Source organism: Asterias amurensis, chromosome 12 (assembly GCF_032118995.1).
Source record: "Asterias amurensis chromosome 12, ASM3211899v1".
Lineage (NCBI taxonomy): Eukaryota > Metazoa > Echinodermata > Asteroidea > Forcipulatida > Asteriidae > Asterias > Asterias amurensis.
In genome coordinates, this window is record NC_092659.1 from 17910869 (window position 1) to 17935763 (window position 24895).

The 24895-nt window shown below is 40.7% G+C and overlaps 2 protein-coding genes across 2 annotated transcripts in view; one reads left to right on the forward strand and one right to left on the reverse strand.

Annotated features, from left to right (window-relative positions):
- LOC139944847 (uncharacterized) overlaps positions 1-19101 on the reverse strand; it is a 54010-nt gene extending 34909 nt beyond the window's left edge. The window contains exons 1-23 of the mRNA XM_071941980.1: positions 18969-19101; positions 16778-16926; positions 16031-16211; positions 14838-14991; positions 13459-13593; positions 11652-11781; positions 11038-11179; positions 10085-10195; positions 9297-9566; positions 8615-8768; positions 8176-8307; positions 7780-7897; positions 7061-7211; positions 6318-6437; positions 5720-5880; positions 5353-5446; positions 4822-4984; positions 3977-4104; positions 3041-3313; positions 2459-2590; positions 1529-1699; positions 606-788; positions 8-202 (exon numbers count right to left, since the gene is read on the reverse strand). Of these exons, the coding sequence (XP_071798081.1) occupies positions 8-202; positions 606-788; positions 1529-1699; positions 2459-2590; positions 3041-3313; positions 3977-4104; positions 4822-4984; positions 5353-5446; positions 5720-5880; positions 6318-6437; positions 7061-7211; positions 7780-7897; positions 8176-8307; positions 8615-8768; positions 9297-9566; positions 10085-10195; positions 11038-11179; positions 11652-11781; positions 13459-13593; positions 14838-14991; positions 16031-16211; positions 16778-16926; positions 18969-19023 (3502 nt within the window). The 5' untranslated portion in view covers positions 19024-19101. The remainder of the gene's footprint in view (positions 1-7; positions 203-605; positions 789-1528; positions 1700-2458; positions 2591-3040; positions 3314-3976; positions 4105-4821; positions 4985-5352; positions 5447-5719; positions 5881-6317; positions 6438-7060; positions 7212-7779; positions 7898-8175; positions 8308-8614; positions 8769-9296; positions 9567-10084; positions 10196-11037; positions 11180-11651; positions 11782-13458; positions 13594-14837; positions 14992-16030; positions 16212-16777; positions 16927-18968) is intronic.
- LOC139944848 (uncharacterized) lies at positions 19062-24411 on the forward strand. The gene is made up of 3 exons (XM_071941981.1): positions 19062-19158; positions 21664-21992; positions 23352-24411. Exons 2-3 carry the CDS (start codon positions 21771-21773, stop codon positions 24162-24164), a joined length of 1035 nt encoding a protein of 344 aa, XP_071798082.1. The 5' UTR covers positions 19062-19158; positions 21664-21770; the 3' UTR covers positions 24165-24411.
- The last annotated feature ends 484 nt before the right edge of the window (positions 24412-24895 follow it).

Below are 24895 nucleotides of genomic sequence, written 5' to 3' on the forward strand. Positions count from 1 at the left end.
AACTCACCTACGCACGTAGATGCTCGCTCACTATCGCTCCACTGGGCGTCTGCTTGGCACATTCGAGATGCCACACCTAGTAGCCGGTACCCCTCGGAGCACATTACGTTACAGGTGGTGTTGTAATGGGAAGGTGTTGTGGAGCACTCCGGCGGCGAGTAGACACCGGTGGGATGGGCAGGAAGTGGGGGGCAAGTAACCACTTTGTAGAAAGAAAAAAATTACAAATAAAATCCACTAAAACAACTCTGCAACTATACACACAGATGATGTAAACTCATGGCATCCAATCAATGGACTTCCTGCATCAGGTACAAAGCGAACTCATCTCACACCAGAAAACTTTGAAATCTTACATTTTATGAAATACAGTACATGTAAAGGTAGGCTCATAGATTGTTTTTTTGTCATTGAATACTTGTTTTAACAAATGAATACTATGTCTACTTGCTGGGGGAAAAACCATAAAAACTATCACAGTATTTTCACAAGAAAGTCGAATCCATTGATGTTGTGAGGTGAACAGTCGATACCAACAGCACTCTTGTATTATGGACGCCAAAATGGCTTTAAGACACACCAGTCTACTAATACTTTATACACACCTTGGCACGTGAGAAGGTTACCAGACCACTGCCCATCATCCATGCATAAAACTTCCTCCTCTCCATCTACTTGCATGTAGCCGGTTTGACAACGGAATCTACACTGGTTACCGTAGACGTGGGGACCAAGACAAGCTACAACACTGGCATGGCTCGGAGTTGAAAGCTGTGGGCATTTCACCACTGCAACCACAAAGACAAATAATACAGTTTCAATAGATGTTTAAATCGCTAAGATACTGCTAAAATATAAGATTTGAGCTACTACCTCTAGCTATCAGGGGCCAATTTCATAGAGCTGCTTAAGCAAAACATTTGCTTAAGCACCAAAATAGATCGCTTATTTGACACATGTTTACTGGCCAAAATTGCATGCCATATATATTGCTTGTGACTGGTATTTAGCTATTGTTTACTTAGCATAACAATTGAGTGGTATCTTGGCCGGTAATCCGATTTTACTAAGCAATGATTTGTTTGCTTAAGCAAAATTTTATGCTTAAGCAGCTCTATGAAATTGGGCCCAGGGGTGGTCCAGTGGTAGGACATCTCGGCCCAATTTCATGGCTCTGCTTATCGTAAGTAAGCAAATAATCGGTGCTTACGCAGGCAATTATGTGCTGACGCCAACTGTCTTTCAGGGGTTAGCAGGAAATTTTGGCATGTGCTTGAGGGTACTCCACTTTACTAGGCATGCACTTACACAGCTAGTGCGGAAATTCGGTGCGCGCAGGTAAGTGGTAAATGGAGACCATAAGCGCAGAAATTTACAGTAAGCAGAGCCATGACGTTGGACGTTGATGTGTCACCGCACCACGTGCATAGATCGATACGGCACATTATAAAATTGCCTATGGAATCATTAGTAAAATCCAGTTAAGATGCCGTCAAGGTTTTTTTCCTTCGAGAACAACCTAACTTACATTCACAGACAGTGTCCGTTTCAACATTCCAGACTCCATCATGTCCACATCGGATGCGACCGACACTCGGCTGGTACCCGCTCTGACATTCTACATTGCACGTGGAACCGGGGACGCGGTGGCAATCCGACTGTAGGACTCCGTGGTTCAAAATGTGTGTGCACTGAATCGCTAATCAACAAGAAACAAAATATAATATTCTGTTTTTAAACTAAGAAGTCTCCAGAATTCTTAAGAAATCGTCGACATGGCAGTAGAACATAGAGCAAGACAAGAGCTCAAAAGAACATAACTCAAAGGCAGTGGACACTATTGGTAAGTACTCAAAATAATAATTAGCATAAAAACCTTGCTTGGTACCGAGTGATGGGGAGCTGTTGATAGTATAAAAAACAGTGAGAAACGACTCCCTCTGAAGTGAAGTAGTTTGGAAGAATCAAGTAATTTTCCACGAATTTGATTTCGAGACCTCAGATTTAGAATTTGAGGTCTCGAAATCAAGCATCTAAACGCACACAACTTCGTGTGACAAGGGTGTTTTTTTCTTCCATACTTATCTCGCAACTTCTATCACCAATTTGAGCTCAAATTGTTATAGGTTTGTTATTTTATGCATATCTTGAAATACACCAAGTGAGAAGACTGGTCTTTGACAATTACCAATAGGGTCTATTGTCTTTAAATTGAGAGGTGTCCAGAATTCCTAAAAAATCTACGCCACAGCAGTACAATATAGAGCAAGAAAAATTCTCAAAAGAACCTACGTGTAACTTAATTTAGCCAGACAATAGATATCCACACAGTGTTACCGCAAACCAAATAATAAAATAATTTTCAAGTTGTTTTCAAAGGTTTTTAAAAAAATGTTTTCTTTTTTTTTGTGTTGTACAAAAAGTACCAAAATCCTTTAAAGACTTGCGTAATAGTTACTTCCAGAACAGGACGTTCCATCTTGGTCGAGTGTTGATCCATCTCGGCAAGCACACACCCTCCCATCTGGGGTAGGCAGACACAGGGTCGAACAACCACCATTCTCTAAACCACTCACACAAGCGTTGGAAACTGCAAAGATCAATCATTTCTGTGAGACATTTGTTTTTTGGGGTTTTTTTTTGGCACAGGACTCGAGGTAGTTCTGAGTTTAAAGTAAAACCTAAAAGAAAACATATCAATCTTAAAAAAAACTAACCAAGCAGGGAAACAACAGGAGTAAGATCACTTAAATACCCCATCTTGTAATTGGTTTTGGGGAAAAAAGCTCTGGTGATTCTGAAACTAGGACCTTCCAAAGTGACAAACGCAACAGCGCCCTCTATACACAATGCACTAAAAGTGTGTGCACTTATTAAACACTCTACAGAAGCCAGAGCCCAGAGCCCAGAGCCCAGAGCCCAGAGCCCAAGATGAAGTTCTAGAAAAGACCGTGGTGATTCCTTAACTAAGGGGCTTTTGAACTGACAAACACAACAGCGCCCTCTATAAACAACGAACAAAACGCATATGGTTACTTACATGGTGCATGATCCCGGGTGCTGTATGCATACAATCCGTTCAACCGTGCAAAAGCCGCCGGTCCGACCGACCCGTTATTGGCCCCGGTGTCCTTATCCGCTCTCATGAGTGTCTTTTGCCTCCAGTCGGACCAGTAGATGTAGGGACCGTGGGTGACGATGCTGAAGGGGTGAGACCCCTCGCCGAGGTCTAGCAGGACGTCTCGCTGCATTGTGTTCAGGTCTAGCACCTCGATGAGGTGGCTACTCGCATCGCACCAGTACAACTTGTTTTCTACGTTTCAAACAAAAAAGGAAGGCAAGGCTGGGGTGAATTTCACAAAAAGTTACTAGTCTTAACTCCAGTTAGGATGTGACTAGCCTTAAGTTTCTAATAAACATGTATCCTATGACTAGTCCTATGTTAGGACTAGTCTTATGTTAGGACTAGTCCTATGTTAGGACTAGTCCTATGTTAGGACTAGTCCTATGTTAGGACAAGTCCCAAGTTCTTTGTGAAATCGACCCCAGGGACTAATTTCATAGAGCTGCTTTAAGCAGACGATAATTGCTTAATAAGTGTTAGCTTAGCAGAAATAAGCAGGATACTGGTCACAAATTGAACATGAGCCATATGATATTTTGGCTGGTCACCCTTAGCTACTTTTTGTGCTTAGGTAGCTCTATGAAGTTTGGCCCTGAAATAACACGGGGGACACCGAGGTCGTAGGTTCTGTTGCCCCCGTGCCCAATCTAAGATCTCCTGAAGCCCATATCTCCTGAAAACATTGCTCTGTGGTTTTCACTTTTTTCTCAAAAACTTGTAAACTAATGAAGCTGAAACTACTACAGGTAAATTATATTACATACATCTTCACTCAAAGTGAGTAGGGATTCATTTCATGGCCTAAAACTTGAGCTAAAAACGGTATCAAAACCCTTTATTAACATCACACACCTTTGTAATCCAGAGCTAACCCGTTTGGCCAGCCCAAACCGGTATTAACCAGAACCGACCGGTTGGTACCATCCATGTAGGCTCTCTCGATCTTGGGTAGTGCTCCCCAGTCGGACCAATATATCAGCCTGCAAAATAAAAAGGTCACAGTTGTTATAAGATATTTAAAGGAAATTGTAAATTTCTACTGGAGCATTTCAAGGGCAACAAGGCAATGAGCCAGGGGGCATAAGGGCAATCGCCTTCATTGCCTCCATGAAGTTAACAGGCCTGATACTTCACGGAGGCAACAAAGGGGATTGCCTCCGTTGCCCCTTGCCATTGCCTTGGTGCCCTTGAAATGCTCCAGTAGAAATTTGCAAATTCCTCATAGGGTGCCCTTTGCCAAAGAGAAAATGCCTTGGTGCCCTTGCCCTTTCACAAACGAAGCATACAGCTCTGCTTGAAGTATCAGGCCTGTGCCTTGCTAAAGGGTAGTGTCATGACCAAGATTCTAGCCCACACTCTGCTACAAACAACACCACGGCCCAATTTCATGGAGCTGCTTAGCACCAAGATCTGCTTAGCATGAAATTTCTTCCTTGATAAAAACAGGATTACCAAACCAAATTTTCATTTGTTGAATATTGCTTGTTACCGGTATTCAATTTGTTTGGTTATAAATCCTGAAAATCACGTGGAAAATTGGTTGGTAATCCTGTTTTTATCAAGGAAGAAATTTCATGCTAAGCAAATTGTTGTGCTTAGCAGCTCTATGCAATTGGGCCCAGAGCTTGGGTCTGGTAAACTAGACTGCTCGGCCACAACACCTCAAAAATAAATAAGATAAATATTTCTTGGCTTACCCTTGTCCGGGATCGGCCACGATTGCCCGTGGTTTCTCGATGTCCGTTAAAACGATACTCTTGCGATTGGTGCCGTCTAGATGTGACACTTGAATACTGGGTAGACCGACATCGGTCCAGAAGAGAAGACGTGAGGTGGGGTCGATTGTTAGTCCATCTGATGCTGAAGGGACAAGGAGAGAGGGATAGGCAGTGGACAATATTGGTAAATACTCAAAATAATTATTAGCATAAAACCTTATTTTGTAACGAGTAATGGGGAGAGGTTGATAGTATAAAACTATGTTAGAAACGGCTCCCTCTGAAGAAAGAAGAAATTTTCCATGAATTTGATTTTGAGACCTCAGATTTAGATTTTGAGGTTTCGAAATCAAGCATCTGAAAGCACACAACTTCGTTTGACAAGGGTGTTTTTTTTTTGGATGGTTATCTCGCGACTTCGAAGACCAATGTGCCTTATTTTTGACCGCATGAGGGCGCTATAAGTAATATTTGTATCACTTCTGCGGACATTGAGTTTTGTTCACATACTTTCAATATACTGATTAGTGAAGAGAATGTCTTGAGTTCCGTTGAAGATGAAGGCTCGACGAATCGTCTTCTGTATAACATCAGACCAGTACACCTGTGTAGAGAAAGAATGGCAAATAAAAATCTTTAATGTTTGTAAAGTGGTACTTTTTTAGGTCAAAAACACAAACTTCCACAGATTACCAATAAACTTAACAAATTTTCAAATTTTCACAGGTTTGTTATTTTATGCATATGTTGCGATGCACCAAGTGAGAAGACTGGTCATTGACAATTACCAAAGGTGTCCACTGCCTTTAAGGTATTGTCATAGACTGGTAATGCTCCAAAAATTAATGACAATAACAATGATTTAAGATTTGTTCACCTGTGCCCTCATGGGGTCGTAAGCTAGAGCAACTGGGTTATCCACCATCCGAGTATCTAGCTGAAGAGCAGCGTACCCAAAATCCGGATCCGTTAGATTGATCTGAAAGATGTTGTGAAGGTACGTGTCCGAAGCTAGCAGGAAGTCATCATAGAGGATATCTAGAAATAGAATCCAAGATAATTTTTAATAATAATAATAATAATAAAGACTTGTAATGCACACACATCCACCCTGTGGGTGTTCAAGGCGCAGTAAACCAAAACAAATGAAAGGAAAAAGACACAAACAAATTAGTCTTTGCAAACCTGTGACATAAGATAAGTTTTGAGAAGAGATCTGAAGTTTGTGGTACAAAGACAAGATTTAAGATTAAGTGGTAGAGAGTTCCAGATGTGTGCGCAGCTGAAGAAAAAGACATCATTTTGGAGAGTACTTTCCCTAGTTCTGTAAAGATTAACACAAACCCAAGATTGTAAAGTGCTAAGCCCTCGAAGTAAAGAAGCCCAATTTTCTGACTGTGTTTTGTTTGTTTGATTATTTGTTTGAATAAAAACAAAGACTTTTTTTCACTGGTTTCTCTAAACTCCCAACCTACCTGCAATACATGTTTGGCCATCGCTGTGTAGCTGGTACCCCGTGCTGCACTCACAGCGCATACCACCCGCTTCTACGGGCAGGCAGAGGTGCTGGCAACCACCATTGTCGATGCAGACATCTGTTAAATCAGAAACAGTGAAACTGTTGCGAGTCCCCGAACAATTAAACCAGGCCAAATTTATTGAAGCCTATAAGCAAAAAAACTGCTTAGCACAACAAACTTGCTTAACAAACATAGGTTACTAGCATGAACACCCTACAGTTACAATAGCTTTGACTGGTACTATTGTCATTTCTTTATGCCTTTTATTATGGGTCTGAAAGCACACAAATTAGTCACAAGGGTGTCTTTTTCTTACATTATTCTCTTTCAACTTCGATGACCAATTGAGTCCTATTTTTCACAGATTTGTTAATTTATGCATATGTTGGGAGTCATGTAATGAGAATACTAGTCTTTGACGACAATTACCAAAGGTGTCCGGGGTGGATTTCGCAAAGAGTTAGGACAAGTCTAACTCGAGTTAGGACAAGTCTAACTCGAGTTAGGACAAGTCTAACTCGAGTTAGGACAAGTCTAACTCGAGTTAGGACTAGTCTAACTCGAATTAGGACAAGTCTAACTCGAGTTAGGACTAGTCTAACTCGAGTTAGAACGAGTTAATCAACCTATCGTAGGACTAGCTTTAGGTTTTGTTATATCTCCTAGAAACTTGTTGTGAAATTGACCCCAATACTTACTTTCATAATCGGGTTGTCTGTCGTCGGAGTAGATTCTTATGCCATATGTAGACTCGTTCTTGATGCTGAAGCTCTGAATGACTCGTCTGTTCTCCCGGTTGATGGCATGCAGGCCGTTGAAGGTGTTCCACTCCGTCCAGAGCAAGTAATCCTTTACAAATTACACCAAGAAGTTTGGGGGGTTAGACAGAGTCTCAAGGGACAGGAGTTTCAAAGGGAAAGTTTACGTTTGGTGTCTTCAGGGACATTGTCAAAACTGGCGCGGGACAACCAGTGGATAATAGCAAACATTTTTATAGCACCAAATCCATCAAAAAACATAGCTCCATGGCGCTTACATACAGTGTAGTAACATTTTAAAAATCATGTTAGATAAACACAAGGTCATTATCAGAACTAATAAAAAAGGTATAAAAACTAGTTTAAAATCAGGAAAAATTCCAAATGAAAAAATGACAAGCAAATGCAAACGTAAGTAAATGTAAAACAGACCAGCTGTGACCACTAATAAAAATGTTTGTTAAAAGAGACATTACAACAAAGCTTAACTTCTAATTCTTCTGAAGAATTTAAGAATGGAAATAAGTACTAAAAAAGACAGTACCATCCACGACAAGATTTTCTATCCGGTGTTAATTCAACTTATTTGAAACTGTGTCGGAGAAACCATGGATGCAGGTAAATGTTCAATGATGATGAAAAGGGTGTTTGCTTTTTACCTTATGAATGTCAATGTCAAAGAACTCCGCCCCGGTTCTTGTGTACAACAGCGTCCTTCCAAGTCCGTTGAAGTCTATGTGTTGAATGGAACCACTCCCACGATCAGCATAGTAGAGCCTAATGAGAAGAGGTCAAAGGTTATGAACTAAGGATGATTGAGGTCAATGATCAGGGAGCGTCTGAAAAGTCAAAATGTTCTTACTGGATCGGATAAGTAATCCTGTTCAAGATCAAGAACTGTTCTGATTAATGCGCATTTTCACTCTCATTCTTCGACACAGTAATGAAGTTTAGCAGAATTTGTGGGTTCTTTGTGGGTTCGGTGAGGGTTCGGTGTGGGTTCAATGTGGGCTCGTAGTGGGTTTGATGTGGGCTCTAATGGGTTCATGACTCACCTGTTGTCTTCAAAGTCAATGGCCAATCCATTCAGTCCACCAACGCTGTTGAGTATAATGGTGCGATTCTTACCGTCAAGACTCGCCCGTTCAATGTGATTGGCTGTTCCAAACTCTGTCCAAAACATGATCCTTCAAACCAATAATTAAAAATGATTTGTTAATAGATATTAAATTTGCATCTGGGATAAAGATTATTATTTGGTTTTACCAGTACGTGGTTGACACTGATGTGTATTTTAAAAGGACTGTATACTTTCACCAGAGTCCTGTGAAAAAAAGACCAGCTCAAAACATATATATGTATCTATTTCGGAAACCATAGCTGTCAAACTTTGGGTGTCTTTGTGTATATACATGTACATGTAGCAGAGTGCTTGTTTTTTGCGCCAGGAGTGTCATCATTGGCAAACATGGCGCATATTATTAATATCATTACCTCATGCCTGCATGAATGACGATACTTCTTGGACTAAGAACGTCGTCTTCCAGGAGGATTCGTCGGTTGCTGCCATCGTAGCGAGAGATCCCAATGTGGTTCAGCTGGAAATCAGTCCAGTAGAGATTCTGGGCGAGCCAATCTATGGCGATCCCTAGAATGGAAAATATATTTAAGAAAACTTTTAGTACAAAAGTGAAAGTACACCATTGTTCTTTAGCTCTTTATTCGCCCCAACCTTCATGACCATGGTAATGCCGAAGCATACTTAATGGAACATTACAGATTTGATAAGAAAAAAACTCCTTTAAGTTCACAGATTTACATAAAACTCACATGGTCTATTGATGATGATAGTAGAAAACATCCCTTGAAATATTTCTGTCTGAAATGTCAGATTTGGTGTGAAACAAATAAAACTAAATTCGTTCAGTGAGCGTTTTATTTATTTTTTTATTTAATCGGTGTCATGCAAAATGTGTAATTACTTTGTCACTCTTTTCTCATGACCCAGATGGCGGATCGATCTCAAACTTGTACAGGTTTGACAGTCTATGTATATGGTGGATTACATATAGTATAATGTGTCCTTTAAAATGAAAAAAAAAAGGAGGAGGCAGACTCTCAAAAAGGAATTTGGTGGGAAACTAAGCGTTTTATTGGGTTTTTTTTTTTACCATACCTTCAACACTCCCAACCCCACCGACAACTGGTTTCACAACAGCTCCATCCGATAGACGAACGCTCTGAATCGTCTTATGCACAAAGTCAGAGAAGAACATCGTCTTGCTCCTCACGTCGACGTCAAGCGCCACCACATGGCTACGATTGGCCAGGATGCAGTTGCGCTGGTAGTTGCTCGGGATGGTGATGTCGGGGAAGTTGCTCGGAAAGTAGCAGATGCTGTTCTGAGCGGCCAGGATAATCTGTGGCTTTGCAAGGTAGGTTGCCCCTGTCGGAAAGAAGGAAGACAACAATGTCATTCATAAGAGTGTTTATAGGTAAGATGCCAGCAAGCAATGATATCACACATGCAACCCTCCTACTGTGTGACCAATCAATATCATCCACTGTTGTTTCAAATGATAGATCAACTACGCCCGCCAGCAATATGATATCATGTGGTGAATGCATCTAAGCAGTACACAGTCAACCCTCCTACTGTGTGAACACTCAATTTCATCCACGGTGGTTTGGAATGATGGATCAACTATGCCAGCCTGCACTGTGATGTCATGTGGTGAATGCATCTAAGCAGTACACAGTTAACCCTCCTACTGTCTGACTACTTAATATCATCCATTTGTAGTTTCAAATGATAGATTAACTATGCCAGTCCGCAATATGATACATGTGGTGAATGCACCTACACAGAACACAGTCCATCCTTCTACTGTCAATTCAATAACATCCACTGTGGTTTGGGTAGTGCTTTTCAGCGTCTTTAAACTTTTCAAAAAGTAGACTCACTTCGGAAGCACGTATGATTGTCTTGAAGATCGAATCCATCTTGGCACAGGCACTTATAGCCACCGGGATCACTGATGCAAAGATGATCACAGGGTTTGGCATCACAGGGAGCTGTAAAAATGTAAATCGTGTCGGATGCTTCAAGCTTAGAAGGGCAAGGCAGTTATGTGGTACAATGATGATTCAAATTTTTACTTGGGCACTTCCTAACCAATATATTATGTGAGCTATTAAGCACAAAAAGTAGCTAAGCACAACAAAATTTTGCTAACCAGAATAGGGTTACCAGCTAAAATACCATTTGACATGTATAATCGCTGACTGGTATCTTGCTCATTTTGAAAACATTTTGTAAAAGCAATATTTTCTGCTTAACATAAGTTAAGCCACAATTCCATAGACTTATCATTTTTGCAATTGGTGCCCACTTATTTTGTGCATAGCTAAGCAGTATTTTCTGCTTAACAACTTTATGAAATCGGGACCTGAGCTTAAGCACATAAACTAGCTTAGCACGACATAAATATGATTACCAGTATAAGGTTACCAGCCAAAATACCATGGAACATGCACAATTTTTGATAAGTATCATGCTAATTTCTGCTAAGCACAAACTATGTAAGCAAAATAGTCTGCTTAAGCAGCTCTTTGAAATTGGGCCCTGACCTGGTAAGGGTTATAGAAGAGTTTGCGGTAACACCATGTAATAACAATCTCTAAATGAGTTGGGGTGGTTCTGAAAAGAACCGTTGGGTTAACTCGACGTTTCGATCAGTATGCTCTGATCGTCTTCTGGAGAATGCTGGACTCTGATGCTGCATGCTGCTTAAGTACTAGGCGGTGGATCAGCGGTGATGCACGAAGGCGGGAAATGTAGGCGGGAAGTGAACTCGATGATGCGTGGTGAAACCTGTTGTGGAGCCTTGGGGGGTAAGGGTAAGGGTTGTACTTACAGGAATCTCCAGGTAGAATGCCCTTGCCATGGAGAGTCAACCCAAACGGTCGTCCGCCAACGTTCAGCGCAAAATAGTGCTCTCCACTGTCTTTATAGATGCAACGAATGCCGTTGTACCAGTCGGTGACGAAAATGTAGTTCTAAAAAGTCAAAAAGAAGAAGGGAGGTGTTTAGATATGACCAGGCCCAATTTCATGGCTCTGCTTACCATAAAATCAGTGCTTACAAAAGCATGGAAATTCCAAGCTAACGTCAAGCGTATTTCACCGGTTGGCAAGGAAATCTTCACCTATTTTTTTTTTTTTAGTGCTTGTTTCAAAAGCAGCCCAAAAGTGAACCGGTGTAGAAAGTTTTAGTTCTCACTTTGATTCTGGTCTTTAAACAAATTTTCTGGTTCAGTAAATGTTTTGAGTTTTAAATTTTAAATATTTTTGGAGTCTTGTGGATTTTGTCCCAAAATTTGAGTCTTGTATGGATTTCTTGGCCGCTATGTAATTCCTGAAAAAAGTAGTTAACATGGCATGATGTTTCAGCCCTAGCAGTGTCTTTCTCGAAGGCTAAGTGACAACACAACATAATTCAAGGCCTGTTTTAATATATCATGTCGTTTACCTGAAAGACAGCAACATCAAAGAAGTGTCCTTTGTCTGCAGGGTGGGAATACACAGTCCGCCGATTTGTCCCGTCGAGGGAACAAACCTCCACCCTACTCCCGCCAGGGTCGGCATCCGTCCAATAGATTCTATAAACAAAGATGGACAATCTTGTGAACACATAGGGTTCCTACATCTACAGTCATACTAGCAGGCACGAAGGCAGAGAAAGAAACAGACAAATTCTAGAAAAAGTCCCAGACCCTATTATACCAGGCATGGAATTTCATCTTTGACAGAGCAATGAGGTATGGTGGACACTAAAGGAGTGAACTGTTGGGTGTGGGTGTACACTATACAGACAGACTTACCCAGACCTAGTGTGTTGTAGCATTGTGTCCGCTATATCTCAACGTCACTCTGTCAAATATCATTGTTACGCAGATGACATTCAGTTATACGTTTCTTTTCCCCCAAGTCAAAGTCAGGCACTTTGTTCCATTCACAATCTTGAATCTTGTGTGGAGGATATTTGTAGCTGGTTGAGTGTGTACTCTCTTAAATTGAATTGTGCTAAGTCTGAGTTTCTATTATTTGGTTCTAAGGTTCAATTAGATAAGATCGATGTTACTTCTTTCAAGATTGCTGATTCTGTGATTCCTCTCTCTCATTCTTGCAGAAATCTTGGTATAACTTTCGATTGTACAATGTCTATGTCAGGTCATATATCCAATGTGTGTAAATCTGTTCGTTACCAGTTGAGAAATGTTGGCTTGATCCGCAAATACCTGACCCGTCCAGCCACTGAGAAAATAGTACATGCTCTCATTTCGTCTCGGCTGGATTTCGGTAATGGTCTTCTTTTTCACTTACCCCAAACTCAACTTTCTAAACTACAAAAATTACAAAACGCAGCTGCTCGCATTGTCACTCTTACCAGGAAACACACTCACATTACACCAGTTCTGAAGTCACTTCACTGGCTACCAGTCGAATCTCGTATTACTTTCAAACTTCTGTTGCTTATCTTTCATTGCATTAATGGTTCTGCTCCTATATATAACATTTCTTTGGTTAAAGCTTATACTCCTGTGCGATCTCTCCGATCTTCCAATACATGCATGCTACAGGTTACTAAGAGTAGCAAGTCATGGGGCGATAGGTCTTTTTCCCATGCTGGACCCACACTCTGGAATGACTTGCCTCTACAAATCCGCAATATTTCTAACATCAATACTTTCAAGGTTAAGTTGAAAACCACTTTGTTTAATCTCGCCTATATGTAACTGGTATATTTGTCTTATTGTCCTTGCTGTGTGTGGTTCCCCCTCCTGTGCGCCTTGAGCACCTCATTTTGGTGGATTTTGGCGCCCTATAAATATTCTTTATTATTATTATTATTATTATATTAAAAAGGCTTAAATTCTTATTTTGCAAAGGGCACTTCCATTAGAAAATCAAACTTATGGATATGTGCGCATTACAAGTCTTATTATTATTATTATTATTACTTATAACACCAAGTAAAATACATTGCATGTTTATCATCTGGGTTCCTGACAAAAAATTGAAGTTTTAATCATGAAACCTGCCAAGTTCGGACTACATGTAGCCCCATAATAGGGCCAATCCACTTTTCACAAATCAAAGGATACAAAGATGATTGGCCCTAAAATGGGGCTACAATGTATGTTTTCGCCTGCAAGTTTTATGTTTCCTGCGGGTATCACTCAGTTGACATTTTATAGTTTATTTAGTTTAGTTTTGAATTGGAAAAAATATTTTAAAAATCAAGGTTTATTTACCTATCTCGTCTCCTTACTTACTTGTCAGTTGTATAATCGATGGTGATTCCATTTGGGAAGTAGATATTATCATCGACTAGAACTGTCCGATTTTCTCCTGCTAGCGTAGCTCGTTCTATTGTCTGTTTGGTTCCCCAGTCCGTCCAGAACAGGTACCTTTAATAACAACCATGGTGTAACTTACAGTTTAAAAAAAAAAAGGAAGTAAAGTTCTAAAAGAATTTTACCTCAAAAATAAAGCCTACACCATGTAGACTTAGTAACTGGGGTTCTGCACTACTTTTTTATTTTTTTTTACCTTTGCATTTTTGTACTCAATGTTAAAAATGTTTACATTTGCATTTTCGTACAAAAATGCAAAATGTAAAAACAATTTACAAGGAGTACAGAGCCCCAGTTAAGTTTCAGTCTAGCCTGGTTCATACTCTTGAATTTTAGAAACACAATAATTGATATGCGTTTTTTTTTCAATTGACAATATTGTGATGCAACCAAATCTATTTTTATTTTTTTTTACCGGTTCCTATGATTATGACCGAGTATGATTATTGAAAACTATTTTTTTAATTTTATTTTACACTTTTTCATGTTCACCCAATCGCTTGGGAAAGTTATCCATTTTTTCTTTCCACAACATTATTATAATAATAGCCTAGTACTATCTATGGTATTGAGAAAAATTTAAGTAATCATGGGTGCGTTCGTTTAGCTTCCCTGGGTCTACCCCGGTGTGTGACGGTTTTCTTTTCCAGGGCGAAGGTGGGTAATTATCTGCACACGTTCGTCCTGGAAAAAAAACACACCAAACACCGGGGTCTACCCAGGGAAGCTAAAACGAACGCACCCATAATGTACTTAATTCCAAAGTTAGCACTGCACTCTGCAGACGACCACTGTACTGTGTTGTGTATGGTCTAACTTAGTAACTATGCTATTGCTAGTGTCAGTGATATTATGTCGCTCTGTTCTGTTGTGTTGCTCCCGACTTTTTAATAATTAAGAAATGCTGCACTTTCACATTTTACACTCAAAATACAGTTACATATCAACTCCAAAAGGTTCTTCTAAAATATATACCAACCCTCTTTCAAAAAGTACCACACAAACAAGCTCATGAAAATAGGTAATTCGTTGACAAAAACTCGAAACCTACCCAACTCCGAGCGTTTTGAAATTTCCGCCTGTAAAATATTTTTGACGCATTAACAGTAGTCTGATCCCCCGCACATCATTTGATGAATTATTCTAAAAAGGAGTCTGGGCTTCGTACCATCGCATTTAAACACCGCCCTCTTTGTTCAATCGTGTACAATACAACTATTTTTTCATTTTTGGTGGACAGCAGATAGACAGCAGGGCGTTATAAAAGGCGTTAGTTATACTGAATAAAAATTCCTTACCCTAATTGTGGATAAACTGCTATTCCTCGGGGCTTGTCGAGGCCATCGTCGATGACAATCTTGAACCTGGTGATGTCATAATCCGCAACTATTATCCAATTATAGGCCGCGTCCGCCCAGTAGACGTTGTTCGCCAGCCAATCAACGGCGATGCCTAATTAATGAAATTTGTGCATAAAAAGTTTCCTCGTTACAAGTGGTTGAAACACAGGCGTCACATGCACACAAACTTTTCAAGTTTCAGCAATGCTGTGAAGCCATTGGGGAGAGGAGGGTCTACAAATTGTACGCATAAATATATCGCATAACATTTCAAGAAGCATGCAGTGGCAATGTCTCCAGAGATAGTTTGACAGCTAAACTGTGGTGAAATTTCAGGCCTCGGCCTTCTCGTTATGTCCGCGTTAAGTTTCAAGGCAGTCGAGTGCTGAGTCCAACTGTGAGCCAACGAAGCTCATTCTATTTCCTGGTCGAAATGTATGCTGAAGGGTCTTGTTTTTGAGGCTACCGTTTTATGCGGCCATGACCGATTTAGGGATCCTGTAGCCTTTCTTCGAACGGCATTATTATCAGGATCGGTAGAGCCAACATAATGTAATAATAGCATCATTGTGTTCTGCAACATAGACTAACAAACTTGTGCTGAAAATATTTCACAAATTGGCTTGGCCGTTATTATGCTACCATGATTTGTTTCCGCTTGCAAGCGCATAAATTCGATTATTTTAAACCGAACCTGGTGCGGTTTTGTTTCTTTGTGTTTGTGTTGTTTAAGGTTTTTTTTTTTAATTAAAAAAAATGACTTCTTCAGAGGACGTATTTCACAGAAAAGGGAGTCATGTATGAATTTCATCACCAGTAATCTCCTCAGATTAACAATGGTGTTTGTTAATAACACCAATCTAACTGTTAACCTCCAAAGCACACCCGGATTGGATAAGTTTAGATTTAATGAACCGATAAAAAACATTGCTGGGGATCGGGAGGCCTGACCCAAATACCACTTCCTGCATCTGAGGTCACTTATGTATCAGGAAGAATTGCTGTGTGCATTGATAACAATACAACATTGCAAAAGTACTTTTGAAGAGTCATAATATGAAGTTGAAACCACACAATGCACGCATTCGCCCTTTGCATGGTCAGCCATTTTGTTGACTAATTTAGATTAAACATTAGACAATGTCTGTTACCGTCCACAGTTGAAGATGTACCATCGAAGACCGGTGATGCTGTAGCGCCCTCATGCAGTCCACCCTTCATTATTCTCTTGTGGTTTGCGTCACTCCAAAACGCAACGCCATCGTCATAGTCGCTGGCAATTGCGATCCAGTGCGCAGGCGTCAGTTCGTAGTAATATTTTGAAGAGATGACCTAGGGAGTGATGAAGATGAAATACAGAATAAGATTATGTTGAATAACATGTAAAGGTTTTACACATAATTGGAAAGGATAAAAATGTTAGCCAAAAAGGTTTAGAATGAAAATCAGACGACGATGTATTGCATCAAGGTGAGGTATCAATAATGGTTTGCGGTAACACCATCTACCTGCTTTATATGGAGGTGTAGACTTCTGTCTTGTGCTTTATATTTTACTACCGAAGAGTATATTTTAAGAATTCAGGAGACCTCTCAGTTCTGAAAAGTACTCTCCTGCTTTTTAGCTACGTAGGCCCTACTAGCTGGGCGGAAGCTAGAGCAGTGTCTGATTACCATTTAGACCACCGAGATTGCCCGGTAGACACAGTTCGAATCCTCTAATCTTTAGCAGCGAGTAACTATATTCAGAGTTCTTATAATTATTGCTAGTGATGTTAATTTGCTGTGTCGATTGGGTATTACCATAACTCAGACAGATTACACAGAACTTTATAGAGAAACAAAACAAAAACAATGGAGAGACTAAACTTCTTATAAACGTCGTTTCTTGGTTCTTACATTGCTAGTGATGTATTCAGCTGGGTCGGCGGGTAGGCTTTGAATCTGCGCCCTTCGGTCCACAATACGAAGCTCAGTCCAGACGAGACGAGGCGACAGTTCTTCCTGGACACCCGAACTGTCTGTTACTGCAGTGTCCTGCGCTAGACCTGTTTTAATACATAAATTAATTTTGCTTTGTTTAATAATCACAATAAATAAACGTATGTTGTTCCAAACTCTTGGTATAGCTCTTGGAATGATTTCAATGTTTTAAAAATAAATATAAAGTTCCTTATTTGAATAAGCATGTATACCCGGGACCGTGCAAGATGTTTTAAATTACCAGGTCTCAGAGGTTAGTATATTTATGTAATAACATCCAGAACCTGTTTCTCGACATGGGGATGGATTTGGGAAATTGAAAACAGAACTTGTTATGGCATGAAATATGTTTTGTTTTAATTACCAGGTCTCAGAGCTTAGTATAAATATTATACCTCCAGGGGTGGGTTTCACAAAGAGTTAGGACTTGTCTTATCTCGAGTTAGGACCAGTTACTCGTCCTAACTTAGGACTATCCATGCAATTTGTATATCTCCTAGGACTAGTCCTAAGTTAGGACTAGTCCTAACTCTTTGTGAAATCGACCCCAGGACCCGTTTCTTGACACGGGGATGGGCAATAGGAATTTGAAAACAGAACTTGTTATGGCATGAACTATTTTTTTTAATTACCAGGTCTCAGAGGTTAGTAAATTTATGTACTAACCTCCATGACATGTTTCGTGACATGGGGATGGATTTGGGAATTTGGAAACAGAACTTGTTATGGAATGAAAGATTTGTTTAATTACCAGGTCACAGAGGTTAGTAAATTTAACCTGGACCTGTTTCTTGACATATGGATGGATATAATTATAGGAATTTGAAAACAGAACTTGTCAAATTGTAAAAAGTACAGGAGCTTTGTTTTGTATACATTTTGAGAAAAGCCCTACTTTCACTGGTTTGTTATTTCTTGTATAAAATAGTTGACAAATGAACTTACAGCAGCGTTTGATATAAACAGAAATTTGAGAAACACTCACTTCGAGTACTGCGATTATGTCAAAAGATGCACCGGTTTTATGTCGCAAAATTTGAATAAAATAAAATTTAGGTGAACCTCAGATAACAGAGGCATGGAGTCGCTGCTCTATTTAGCGCTCTGTTCTGATATACTAGGTGCATCAGGTTCACTTTATAACAGAACAATAAGGTTTTATGTTAATGGTTACCGACCTAAGAGCAGGAAAGTTATTTAGGGTGGTTTTCCGGTCGTTTAGTATCATCTACTATTATTAGCGCGGGTGTGTCCCCAAAACGAGAAATGCAATTTTCCCAACAACATTGTTTACTACCAACTTAGCTCTAAAATAAATCAGGATCAAAGTTCAAGGATGCTGTGTTCGAGGGAAGGAAACCTGAATCGTGTGCCTGAGCTTTTAAAAATCTATATTCTATATTTCTGTGTGTTGAATCATAACAATTATCAACATGACTGATGGAAGAGCGAAGGTAGGTGTGTGGTGACGCGCTTGCCAAGAATATCAAGCATCATCCGTTACATTGATGGGGGACCTTGCTCTGTGGTCAGTCAGATGGGCCCAATTGTGCTTAAGCAAAAAAATCATTGCTTAGTAAAATCAGATTACCAGCTAAGACTCCACTCAATTGTTACGATAAGTATTAACAACAGCTAAATACCAGTCACAAGCAATGTATGTGGCATGACATTTTTGCCAGAAACATGTGTAAAACAAGCAAGCTGTTTAATTCGTGCTTATAAACGATTTTTTTGCTTAAGCAGCTCTATGAAATTGGCCCCTGGTCAGGGCCCAATTCAGAAAAGAAAAATTTAAAAAGGCTCTGCTTAGCCAAAATGAGTATATACCAGTCAAAAATTGTACACAAGACTTGGTCGTTTGGTTGGTAACCTTATTTTGATAGGTAAACTAATTGTTGTGCTTAGCTTTTCTTGTAAGCGGCTCTATGAAATAAGGCCAGATCAGTACACACAGGCTAGGTAACTAATCTGAAGGTCTGTGCTCGCAGTGGTAGACCACCATTCATGGAAACGAAACCATGACATGCCTTGAGCAATCTTTTCTTGTCAGGGCCGTCTTAAAATTGAATAGACCATCTATACACAAACATCATTATACACTTACCAGCATTCCCAATGGTGAGTAGAATCCCATACACGAATGCAAGGAACTGCGACATGTTCAGACTTAAACACCAAGAATCACCACAATGGACCCTGTCACCACGAAGTATGACTGCGGGCTCCTCGTGCGTTGAAGACCCACAAGAAGATAGCCAGTGACGCACCAAAAACACTCTCTCTCGGTGTTGGACGTAAGTTACGAAACTTGTATTACATACCCAGGCGCATAAAATCTCAGAGAAAGCTGTTTCCTGGTGGTGGTCTAACACTATCTAAACTTCAGGTGCAGTAGATAGAAAGGAGGTGCGGTTCGAACATGTACTTCCCTTGTTTTATGTTTTCGTTAACGAGCACAAGGTCATTCGCCTGTATAGATACGAGCTGATACTGAGTTTGCTTGCTAGTTGGCTGGAGTTGGTAGTTGTTGCACAGGGGAGACCGTGGTGATTGGAAATCCCTTATGGTCGAGCAACCGGATGAGAAGTTGAAGATTTTACAGGAAGCGAGTGTGCATATGTTTCCTCTGCTTTGAATTGAAACATGAACTATCATTACACACGTATGATTATAAACCAGCGCCTAGCTCCTTTCCTTGGAAAAACTGTTGCTTATTGTCTTAAATTCGTTCAGCATATGGCGTAGGCCTAAAAACAATCAGTGTGTGGTGCAGGCACCCAGTGAGAGTAAATGGCATATAGTGGTGACCTTTGCATGAGAAAAAGAAAACACGAGAAACCTTTTTACAGTAGAAACTTCCTCCTCCGGGACGTATAGTACCTTTTCACTATATAGGCCTACATTCTTCAATATTGATACTAACGCACTGCATACGGTAACATGTAATCACGTATAGGCTTTGTCAAGCATAGATGGGGGGCAATGGTTCATATGGCAACAGCTTCATGCCATTTTTATGCATGTTTCCCCGATTCGACGAGCGAAAGGGGAATACCCTCCGCTCAATGCTCCGATCAAGTTATGACATCATCGTGCTGTGCCCCCCAACACTCGTTCGCTATGCCGGGGTCATCTCTATGCATAGAGCAAGGAACATGATCTATGCATCACTGTAAACGTCTGGTCCCGTTGTATTTTTCAATGGCAAACCTCGATCGTTAACCTCGGCCCCACCGGTCTCATCGAAGCGCCGTAACCGTAGACTATGTTTCAAGTCTGCGATCGTGTCTTTTAGTCTACCCGATAGCCAGTGCGTTCGTTTAGCTCCCCTGGGTCGACCCCGGTGTGTGGCGGTTTTTTTCCCCAGGACGAACGTGTGCAGATAATTACCCACGTTCGTCCTGGAAAAAAACCACCACACACCGGGGTCGACCCAGGGAAACTAAACGAACGCACCCATTATTGCCTGAAATAGCGCCCTCTTGTTAACCATGCATCATTAGCCTACGTATTGAAACTTGGAATGGCGTTTGGTACCTAATCTGTGGGAGAGTTTGGCGTGGCTAATCACGACCTCAGACTTGAAATCAAGTCTATAGCTGTGACCGTCTGCTGTAGGGATGGCAACAATCAGGAATTGTCATTAAGTTTGTCATTAAGCCAATGCCAGGTTCTGTTTGATGTTATCTTCACCAAGGGCAAAAACTGACACGGAGCCCTTGCTTCGTGATTACCCGTTCAAGTATAGCTAGCTCTCAAACATTGTGAGATCCGTTGGTTTTAAGGGACACGTTGCCTGGGATTGTGGGCGATTTAGAAATGAATTATATGTTGTTGGAAATATTATTTTAAAAGTAAAACCATAATGGCCACGCCAAATATAATATTTCGAAATAGTGTTGTTGTCTTTTACTTTATAAAAAAACGGGTCCGCCATTTCGTGGAACAAATTAGATTTTAAAATATAATATATTACTACTTTAATATATGGTGCTACAAAAAAGAGATATGATATAATTTGTAATGCACATTTACGCATTCACTGCAATTGAGCACACTGGTCATAGCTGCAAATGGTTTAAAGGAACACGTTGCCTTGGATCGGTCGAGTTGGTCTTTGAAAAGCGTTTGTTATAAAATGCATAAGGTTAGGAAGATGTTGTAAAAGTATAATACAATGATCCACATAAGTATTAAGTATCACTCGAAATTGCACGGTTTTCCTTTTACTTTGCGAACTTACACGGTCGGCCATTTATGGGAGTCAAAATGGCCGACCGTGTTTGTCGACGAGGTAAAAGGAAAACTACGCAACTTCGAGTGATACTTGTGTGGATCATTATACTCTACTTTTAAATTATCTTTCTAATCATATGCATTTTATAACAAACAGTTACAAACGCTTTTCAAAGACCAACTCAACCGATCCAAGGCAACGTGTTCCTTTAAATATACTCTAGGTCAAGTGCATTGAGTCAATTTGACCTATGAGGCGCAGTTCGTTAAACATATATTTGATTTTCTTCACCCCTGCAGCTGGTCGACGCATGCACGAAACGAAGGGAATTTAAAGCCACTAAATGGATACTTTTTTGTAGACCAAAGCTCCCAATCTGAAAGCAATGTGCCCCTTTAATATCAAATATTACGGGCAAATGCTCTGCTCATTATGCAAAAACCCAATTCACCGACTCAACTAAAAATCTAGGAACTGAGGGTATCCTTTCTTATGCGACTGTGTAGTAGTCATGTGTGCAGTAGGTGATTGGGCTCCCTATGTGGTGTTTATTTATCAACAGGTGAGTCACCAGGTCTGAAAGCAGTTTTTGTATACGAGTCATTGATGCGCTGCATCAACAGAAAGTATCAGGAGTAGAAGCAAAAAGGGATTTGATAACTGGCCGCAATGATGGCGACTGGTGTTCCCCAGGGGTCGATCATTGGACCTCCACCGCCTGGACTGGCATTTGAACTGGACGAGTGGGTACCTTGTGATGTATACCTTGGTTTTACGAAGCAACAAGAGGTTGACACGACGACAAATGGCGATTTTACCAGGGTTGTCGCTAGGTTACAACGACGCCATGAACGGGAGGCAGGCCGTAATGTAGCTCATGTAAGGAATGAGGTAAATATCTTGTGACATCAAATTGTTTAGCTTTCGAGAAAGACTCTGCTATGGGTCGAAACGTCTTTGGCCATTAACTATTGTTTGCCATCGGTCCTTTTGGTTCATTGTTTGCAACTACAGCTAATTCTATTTGCTCAAATAATAATTAAGGAAGGTAATGGCAGGATTGGTAGTAATACAAAAAAGTCATAAGTTTAAAGGAACACGTTGCCTTGGATCGGTCGAGTTGGTCTTTAAAAAGCGTTTGTAACCGTTTGTTATAAAATGCATATGGTTAGAAAGTTGATTTAAAAGTAGAATACAATGATTCACACAAATTTGCCTCGAAATTGCGTGGTTTTCCTTTTACTTTACGAACTAACACGGTCGGCCATTTATGGGAGTCACAAATTTGCATTTCATAACAAACGGTTTCAAACTCTTTTCAAAGACCAAGTCCGATCCAAGGCAACGTGTTCCTTTAATTTGAAAGCTTATTGTGGGATGCGTACTAGAAACAATATTATTTCTGTGAAATATTTTCCACTTAATCATACTCGAGAAAAGTGTAAATGAAAACCTTGGCAAAATATTGGTTTTTGTTTGTAACGCCATCCTAGTCAGCGGTGTACAAATGCGTGTAATTGCCGGATGCACTCGTGGAGTACAAGGTCAATGTTTCCACGGCGGAGACAAAAATCCATAATTTTGCTCTTATTATGCATTTATTACTGGGTTGGTAGAGCCGATAAATAGTAGCAGTCGGTGCTCACGTTTCATGCGATCAATCATATAAACATACATGGAATAGCAAACATATGAAAATATGGGCTTCTTCTGTTGTGCGAGTCAGGAAGAAAGAGTGAAAAACCATGCACAGTTTCAGCATGTAAACACAATGTCCATGATTTACCGCATTCTTGTTTGTTTTTTTGTTTTTTTGTTTGTTTGGTTTTTTTTTTTTTTTTTGGGGGGGGGGTTAAGATTTAAAGGTGCAGTATTTTATACACTGTCTCGAATTATGAAAAATCATCTCAATTAGTCCAGAGATTCCCGGAATGGCCCCACGGGATTATGACCCCCATAGAAACATGATCCGTTTGGATTTTAACCGGGTGGTTTTTAGAGTGCAATATGCTCTGATGGGGTCGATTTCACAGAGTTAGGACTAGTCCTAACTTAGGACTAGTCCTAGGAGATATTAAAAACGTATGGCTAGTCCTAAGTTAGTAACTCGTCCTAAGTCGAGATAAGACTAGTCTTCAATCTTTGTGAAATCCACCTCTGGTCCGGGATTTGAACCAGGGTCCACAGGGACTTAGTTCCTGGAAGATACCACTGAGGACCTGAATGCCCTGATATGTTGCTCTTTGACAGGTGTATGTTAAAGTGGTCACATCCGGGTTGACAGTGCGAATCATGGCGCCCATGACAAACAGGCTCGCCGAGGACGAAGTCCGCGAGGGGACCCGAGAATTCTTCGAGACTGTCCGGATAGCGAGGTGTTCCACAAACCATGAGCCGTGCCCTCCGGCCCTCGTCTGGGTCTACAACCGTCCGCCTCCCAGCGGCTTCACCGGGGACGGTATGTTGGAGTGTCACGGTGTGGTGTGCCGGGACATACGAGATGCTACTCGCCTGGTCAACACGATGGTCACGGCGTTTTATACGATGAAGCAGCAGCAATCGGTCGGTAATGCCTTCGGTGGGGGTGCAGTAGGCAGCTTACCCTTTGAGGGTGTGGCAGGCACGGCCTCAATAGTCACACCGTTAGACGCACCACCTGCCTACAAACCACCAAGCCAGATTTTGGAGCCCTTGCCTCGGCGAATCCGGCTCCGCGACCAGCCGCAAATTCTACAAATCGCCAGTGTTCGGCACCCTGTCGACGGTGAAGAAGAAAGTGATGACTATGAACTGGAATTATCTCCTCGAGCACTTGGGCAGAGGAGCGTGAGCCCGCGGGAGGTCACGCCGCGAAACACGGCAGGGACATCGGTCAGTAACCCCGTGAGCTCGGACAACTGCTCATCACCTCGCAGTAACAGCCAGGCCAATATGAGGAATTCTACTGTTTCTCTCCATTCCACCATATCCGCATCGGAGAGGCCTGGGACCGGTCGTAGAAAGAGGAGCTCAGGCTTACCGGGCATCGAATCCGGGTTTGAATGGGACAGCTCTAATGTTTGAAACTCAAAAGGAAGGGGCTTAAGATGGTGGATGGTGTCGCCAATGTGTCAAACCTGGTTCCTCCTCCTGTCAGGGCACAACACAAACTCCATTTGCACCTAGCATAATACTTTGTCAAGTCATTATTTCAGCTTACCAGCTTAAAGGAACACGTTGCCTTAGATCGGTCGAGTTGGTCTTTGAAAATCGTTTTTAACCGTTTGTTATAAAATGCATGTGGGTAGAAAGATGTAAAAGTAGAATTCAATGATCCACACAAACATGCCTCGAAAATGCACTGTTTTCCTTTAACCTCGTCAACTCGCGGTCAATAATTATATTATGGGAGTCAATTTTTTGACTCCCATAAATGGCCGACCGTGTTGTTCGCAAAGTAAAAGAAAAACCACTCAATTTCGAGGCAAATTTGTGTGGATCATTGTATTCCTTTTAGTGAAACATCTTTCCAAGTTCCATATGCATTTTATAACAAACGGTAACAAACGCTTTTTATAGACAAACTCGTCCGATCCAAGGCAACGTGTTCCTTTAATGAAATTGGTCTTAGGTTTCCCCCATCAGGATGTTTGAGCGTGTATAAGAAATAAATTACGCATGTAACTTTAATTGTCACAAGTAAAGGTTAACACATTGAATTGCCTTTTAAATAAATAATAAGCAATCATTTATAAACAATCCAAAAATAATGTGATTTTTCAATAATGAAGTTTATTATTGCTGAGACGTTTTTT